The 7,913-nt window shown below is 29.5% G+C and overlaps 1 protein-coding gene across 1 annotated transcript; it reads right to left on the reverse strand.

Moving 5' to 3' along the window:
• Positions 1 to 4,824: 4,824 nt before the first annotated feature.
• On the reverse strand, positions 4,825 to 7,459 carry LOC129303217 (cytokinin riboside 5'-monophosphate phosphoribohydrolase LOG8-like). The gene is made up of 7 exons (XM_054942372.1): positions 7,167 to 7,459; positions 6,781 to 6,878; positions 6,632 to 6,662; positions 6,210 to 6,309; positions 5,918 to 5,988; positions 5,695 to 5,838; positions 4,825 to 5,183 (listed from the first exon to the last, which is right to left on the reverse strand). The coding sequence occupies exons 1-7, from the start codon at positions 7,278 to 7,280 to the stop codon at positions 5,091 to 5,093; spliced, it is 651 nt and encodes a 216-aa protein (XP_054798347.1). The 5' UTR covers positions 7,281 to 7,459; the 3' UTR covers positions 4,825 to 5,090.
• Between the last annotated feature and the right edge of the window lie 454 nt (positions 7,460 to 7,913).

The raw sequence follows: 7,913 nt of genomic DNA on the forward strand, positions 1-7,913 counted from the left end.
TAATATCTTATTTGTAAATACATGATTAATTTAATTGAGATAAAAATCATATTAATATAATGATCACACTTGATATTGGTTTGCAAAAATTCTTATATTAAAATTAGTATGTTGTCGAATTAATGAACAATTGTACTTGAACTACGTTAAAATCTGCATTTGAATTTAAATATAATTTAGTTTTGGTATTGGTAACTCTTGACATATTAATCTAAATGAGATAAAAATTAAACACGTAAATAAATATATGATTGACAATTTTAATTCAAATGTAATGTTTAAATAATTTTCTTTATATTTACTGATAAAATAACAGTATTAATTAATTTAATAATTTTTAATTTTATAATTTTAGTTAATTACTCAGTATTTGGTGATGAAACTCAAATGCATAATCGGATAAGTTAAATGTGAAAAAAAAATCAACTAATTAACGGTGTAAAAAACTATCAGAGTTTCATATCTTCAAAAAATTAATTTTTCAAAATTAATCATACCTTCCATAAAGTGTTTAAAATTTTCAAAATACTATAATTTGAGTATGATAAGTTGATAATATCAATCATTATATTTAAAATAAAACGTGAACTATGTGTATACTTATGCTAATAAGGATGTAGAAGCCAAACATGAAGATGTCAAGATTGTACATTAATCTCTAATGACAAAAATAACAAATGATTTCTAGCTCATGAGGCTTCAATTAATCATTTTAATATTATCTATTTTGATAGGCCACTAACAGACTGTAAAAGTCTTTTGGCTTTTGATATGATATGATTTTATATTTTTGATCTTTTTACATAATTTTACCGTAGTCTTGTGTTAAAAAAAATGAGTATGTTGGATAAATAATGTATAATATATTGTGGGAGGGGGTTCTCTCAACTTTCTTTAGTTTCCACTCCTTATATTTATCATTGGACCATATTTAAATGATTAAAATTTAATATATTAAAAAATATTATCATATAAAATAAAAATGTATAAATAAATTTAAACTATTAAATAAATAAAAATATTTCTATTACTATATTAAATAATTAAGATACTATATACATAAATAAAAATTTAGAAATGTAAAGGATGAAAGGTAAAAAAATATATAAAATATTTTTTAAAAAAGTCTACATCAATGTTTTAAAAATTAGATTGAATGACAAGTCAGAAAGGCTAGCATATCGGGATTCTCATAATTTTAATCCTTAAATTAATGGTTAAACCATCAACATAATAATCAAGTAGAAATAATATTTATGTACACGAACCAACACATAGACATATAAGCAATAAAACATCAAAAATACTAACAGCATTCTTCCAATTTTAAGTTGTTCAACCATAACATATTAAGTTTCAATTCTATAGACTAATAGTTTATATTTTTGTTTTTAAAGTTTTTGATAGATGCTTAAAAGATATATTTTAAAGTTAAGCATCTCATTAGTTGCCGATTTTCTCTTTAACTAGAAATATTTGATTTTTGGCAAAAAAAATGTAAGAGCATTTATTAATGTTCTTCAGGATTTTGCTGACTATATTAATTCAAGTGATGATGAGACTTTTAGGCTTGAGCTATATTATTTATGAAGCCTTCTTAGGCTCAATGCTAACCCTGAGGGTTTTAGGCTCTTTTAATTATTTTTAAAATTTTTTATAATAAATATTTAAAGATAAAACAAATTAAACCATAAGTAATTAAATATTAACCAATTAAAGTATTAGATCATCGTTCAAATTTCCAAAATCAAACTAAATAAGTATTTTTTAAATATCAATGAAACAATAATATCTAAAAAGTAGCATCATGATGCTCATCATCATCTTTGCCACTATCATCTTTAATGTCAACAATATTTGATCGTGTTTCAATATGAATGGGTTCTTTGGTGGCAAAAATATCAAATTTTTTTTTTAATTGATGCTAGAGTTATTTTTCATTTTTTTCAACATATCTACCCTTTTTTTAATTCAAATCCTCTCTCTCCTCATTTATTAATATTAATGAATTATTATATATAGGCTTAAATGGGTTGACACTCCATTTGAGTCCGTGAAAAATGGCCAGTTTAAATCAAATTACCCATTAACACACATATTTAAATGGGTTTGGAGGTGTTTTTCTGATTCTAGATATGTGGATATTGAGATCCTGACTAATTTGTTATTGGATTTTTTCAAATGACCTAATAAAATCCATTCTTGATTCCACATTTCCATATTTATATAACAATATGTGTAATTCTTTATATTTTAGGGACAAAGCTATATTAGCTTCTACATATGTTGACTATGGTTGAAGAAGTAAATAGGTATATATTGTCCATGCCCCCTGAGAATAAAGTTGCATATTTGAGTTTTGATAATATCATGAAAAATGATGAAAATATGAATTCACTTGGATACCTTTACTTTGCAAATTTTCTAAACTTAATTTCAATGTCAAGCCTCCCAGATCATGAAATAAAGCTTGAAATAGATGTCCCAATTATTTTAATACAAAAAATCAATAAGTTTATGAAGTTGTGCAATGATATATATCTAATAGTTACATGAATTGAAAAACATAGTTTTGTGACCCAAGAAATGTTTAGGTCAAATGAAGGAATGAAAATATATACTGTGTGTTGTTATATATTCATCTAATTCCCTATTGCTACTTATTAAGAGTAGGTAGTTTTTCATCATGTCCTTTTCCATGACCATTAATAAAACAAAAGTCAAAGTCTATGTCATGTTATATCATACCTACCATGTCATGTTTTCATTCACAATCAATTATATGTTATTATTTTTTGTGTTTGAAGTATGAAATGTTTAAAAAATATGGAATCTTGATAAGGATATATGGTCACTCTCTACCCTTAGAATTTCAAATGTTGTTTGTAGTGAAATCTTTGACAATTTAATATTAAAAAATTATAATTTTTCTTACTTTACATTTTATCTATTTACAACATATATTTTTATTTTTTTATACTTTACTTATTCATAATTGACATTAGGAGCCTGTTTGTTTCTACTTATTTTTATAAAAAATAACATATTTTTGTTAAAATAATATATTTTTTGAGTTTTTATTATACTTGTTTAAAATTTTAAAAATAATCAAAATATGAAAAAAAGCATATTTTTAATTATTTTAAGAAGTTGCTTTTAATAATTTCTAAAAATAACCTAATGCAATAGATGAGAGAAAATGTTTTAAAAATGCAGAATATACAAAGATATCATAAAATTTTAAAATAATTAAATAATAAATTATTTTTATAAAATAGAAACCAAGGAGGATATTATAAAAACTAAAAATAACAAACTAATAATAAATTTTTTATTATTGTAACTAAATATAAAATAATGTATGCTTTTTATAAGATTCTTTCAATATATATATATTTTTATAAAATCTCTAAAATATCTAAAAATTACTTACTTTTAAATTTTAAACAAGCAGACCTATTATTAATGATAGCTAAACACCCCCAATACATACAGAACATACAATATGGAGAATGTGTTCATAAAATATTTTGATGTGAAAATTTGTCATAAATGATAAACATGCCACTTATTAAAAAACAACTAATGTACATGATCCATGCATTGCACAGATACTTCATTAGTTTAACATATCAAAATATGAAACATTTTAACAAAAATAAAATTTTATTAATAATATTTTTTAATATTATTTTTTTATATATTCTCTCTTTAATTTTTCTTATAAATAAAATACTAAATGAAAAATATTTTTGAAAAAATAATGATAAAATTCTCTAAATTATATAAATGATAATTTGATATTTTAAAATACTATATTTTTATTAAAAATTTTAAGTAATAAATTTTAAATTAAAAAATCATTTTCCTTCAATTCCTCTAATCTCATGCACTTGCCTCGTACTGTTGGCTGCGAATAACAAGGTGAGAAACCAATTCAAATATGAGCAGCGAATTACCACACAAGTGTCAAAAATGACATGGGATGGGACCATTATATGCATCCTGCAACAGCGGGAAAGCTTCAAAATTCAACTTGTTCTCAGCCACAGCTTTGGATATTGCCAGTCAAATATCCCTTTCCGGCTTCCAAATCGATGTGAGGCTAGAGGTTGTGTCTCAACCGGGCATGGAATAAATTCAACTCATCAAGACAGAGAAAAATAGAAATTTCACCAGTTTGATGATTCAGCCCCCTGTCTATTCAATTACTTTTCGCAGTTGCTACAACAGCATTCCAACACAACCACTCGTTAAACAAAAGCATTTACTCGTTCGGGTTACATTATGTCTAAAGTCAAACTTCTATACTTTCATTTAGTCCATAGCTCCCCTCTCCACCAATCATTTTTCAAATCGAACGTAGAAACATTCAAAAAACCGTGTTTCAGAGATTCGCTTCTCCTAATCTCTGTTGATTTCTCGCAAGTGTGAGACAGTTTCAACCAGTGCTTGACTCCATAAGTAAAGGAAGGCTGCTCCGATTAGGATAAAATTCCTAGTAAACCGGATACTGAATGTACTTAAAAAAGTCGTCCTGATTTACCACAGTACGAAAATAACCATTCATCTGTAACCGCCAGAAAGTCTCGTGTCCATAAATAATAAACGAGAACCACCATTCTAGTGTCCCCAAAAGAGGTCTATTATAAACATTATGAAAATAACCAAAAATGACTATTCTGTGGCCCATAAGAGGTCAATTATGAACTATAAAGCCATTTGTAGTTGCCTGGACTGGAAGTCGTCGGGTCCACCAAAATTCTAATAGTGGAGCCGCCCACCCACCACGCACGACTGAGCAGGAAATGCTTAGAGTCTCTCTTTCCATTTCTAAGTACCTTTGCCCATTAATAAGTGGTAACAAACAGATATGACTACCAAACAGTGATTTGATTGACTAATGGACGAAGAAAAGAATGGTGCAAAGCAGAACTGCTGAAACACTATCATTCCATTCACAAAGAACCACATAATACACAGTAACGAACAACGTCCAGCCCCATCTACAGACTCTTGTAAACATATCAAATGATGAAGAATCAAATCGGAAATCAATTTAAATGGAAAAGCTATCATCAATAGAAGTATCATTCTTCATTTTCTTGTCCCGCATAAGTACCTAGTTGCTCCAGCTGCCAGCTCTCATGAGAGGCGACATGATCATGTGAAGGAATGTAATGCTGCAAAAAGGTTAATTATTTCAGCATGCAGAGATTTAAAGAAAACAGCACTTTGAACTTGTTATTGGAATGTCTAGTAAGCCTACATATATGGCGCATGTTCACATGTGCCAGAGCAACAGCAAAATTCTTTTCAGCAGTTGCAACACAGAAGTTTTATTTGTGTCGAGAGAAATATAAACATGCATGAGACCTGCTCTATTGCCATAATTTCAAATAAGATGTCCAGCACAAAGTCTTATCCAAGTTTACTGACTTTGGCTTTTATTTTAGGAATCAAATAGGAACCCTTAAATTGATCTATTGACTGCATCCCTGTAGCAGGCCACCTATAATTTTAATGAATTACCAGCACCCACAACTTTTACTCATCAATCTGGTTAAAGCAATCTACCATTCAACTCCAGAATAAAGCAATACACAAATTTGAGTGCAAAATTTTCATGTAGATAATTTGTAATGTTTCCTTCCACATAATTGAGGGTGGGAATTAAGATAGTTGTGGTTAGACCTCCATCTTCGTCACAAGTTCCTTGGCTGTAGGAGCAGAGATAATTATATTTCGAGCACCAGGCTTAATGAAGCCTTCTTCAACACCATTGTCAAATAAGGCAAGCAAACAGTTATAGTAACCATCAACATTCAGTAGACCAACCTGTACAAAATGATACATAGTTAACATTTTTTATTAGTAGGCTAAGGATTTTATCTTATACTGGAACATTCCAAGTTACCGGCTTTTTATGAATCCCCAGTTGGGCCCAAGTTATCATCTCCAACAGCTCTTCCATGGTTCCATACCCTCCTAATTGTGAAGAAAAAGGAGGAGAATGGAGAGAGGACAACTATAAGTGTCAATTTATACAGTAAAAAGGCAATAAAAAAATTACAGTAATCCTATAAAAAAAAAAATTAGGGAATAAGATCAAATAATGACTCTAAAGAAATTTACATGAAGCAAGCGATACAACCATCAATTATTTATCTAAATTATTGATGTGAGCTTTTCTGGTAAGTGGTAACTACCGGGGAGAGCAATAAATGCATCAGCCTCTCGAGCCATTGCAGCTTTTCGCTCATGCATATCTGAAACAATTCTCACTTCTCCTACTGTTTCGCCAGATATCTGTCCAAATGATCCATAGCAACATACTAATTATAATCATTATAATTTTTTCTTCTATTGAGAGCAGATAGAACATTCTTTTCATGATAAAGAGATCATAATCATGAAGGTTGTAAATTACTAAATTTCTCCCTGAACCAGTCCCACTATGAGGAGCATGAAATGCAATGCAAACGGCTCATTTATTCAGACTTAAAACCGGGGTTACCAAATCATCACAAACTCACAATATAAATTGCAAGAAGTAAACGGAAAATCAATTTATTTGAAAGTTACAACTAAATGAATAAGTTAGGCAGCTAGGAGCACAAAATACAAATACCTCAATAGGCATAAGAGCTTTTGGAATTATCCTGCATGTAAAGAAGGAAAAAGAACGGTGACACGCTAATCAATAACACCCAGCTTACAGCAAATGACAAGAGTATCCGCAATAAACCCTAGGAAGAATGTTGTTTTAGGCTTGCATACCCAAGGACACGGCAGCCTCCATCATACACTCTCCGAGATATTAAGCCCATCAGCCCAACGCTTCCTCCACCATAAACCAAGTCTATCTTCCTCTTCACCTGTAATTCCCACCATAAAAACACGCTTAATGATTATCAGAATCTCCAAGTTCTGTGCAAAGGCACCATGATCGAACACACTCGTTGGTTATCAAAGTAGCATTTCTCGACTACAAGGTATTTAATTGTTGTTTGCTAAAGAAAACGAGTTAAATAAAACATTGAAGACCTGAGTTTCAAAACGTCGAACGCCCGGTAAAGAGAACAGCCAGCAGAAGATGAAATATCAGTAATCAAGGATTGAGGGGATATAATGGAAGAGTGCTTAAAAAGACGAGTGACACTGACCAGTTCATTGCCCAATTCAATCGTAGCGTCGCTGAAGACTTCCCTATTGCCGGAGTTGCTACCGCAGAAGACACAGACCCTCTTGAACTTGCTCCTCAGGGATCTTTCCTCCATTCAAAATGGGAGATTTCTTTGTCTGTTTTCGTGTTTTAAATTAAATCCCAAACATTCAGAAGAACAAAGCAAGACAAAAAGGTCGCTCTTACACGGATTATATTTACTTTTATTATTTAAACAGTCTACAAAAGCAAGAGAGATTCTTTGAACTTTGAAGGGCAGGCCGGGGTACTCTAGCAAATGACGCATAAAGCGTTTCATCGGAGAAGATAAATTGATAAGACCTTTTTATTATTATTTTTTTATTTTTTTTTTAGGTGAAGAAAACACGGGAAGCCCACATGCTCTATATCCTTTACGTTCTAACGTCTAATTGTCGGCTTCGTAAGTCTGGGTCGATTCACCAACAACTACGCCTTTTTATATATCTTATTTAAATTAAATTTAAAGGTAATTATTTAATTCTTTTACATCTAAATACCGAATTTATGTTCTCGTCCAAAAAAAATACTGAATTTATGTTGAATATAGTAGGTAGATAAGATATCTATTTTTCATTATTTTTTCACCGAAAAAACATAGCTTCTGTCATGAATGCTAAAATTAAAATATTATGTAAATATTAATTATGTCAGATTTTTTAAAATATTTTTGTTATTATAATATCTTTTTAGTTATTATTATTCTGTA

Source organism: Prosopis cineraria, unplaced genomic scaffold, assembly GCF_029017545.1.
Source record: "Prosopis cineraria cultivar Desert tree isolate PC_DT_omini unplaced genomic scaffold, ASM2901754v1 PC2, whole genome shotgun sequence".
In the NCBI taxonomy this organism is placed as follows: Eukaryota; Viridiplantae; Streptophyta; class Magnoliopsida; order Fabales; family Fabaceae; genus Prosopis; species Prosopis cineraria.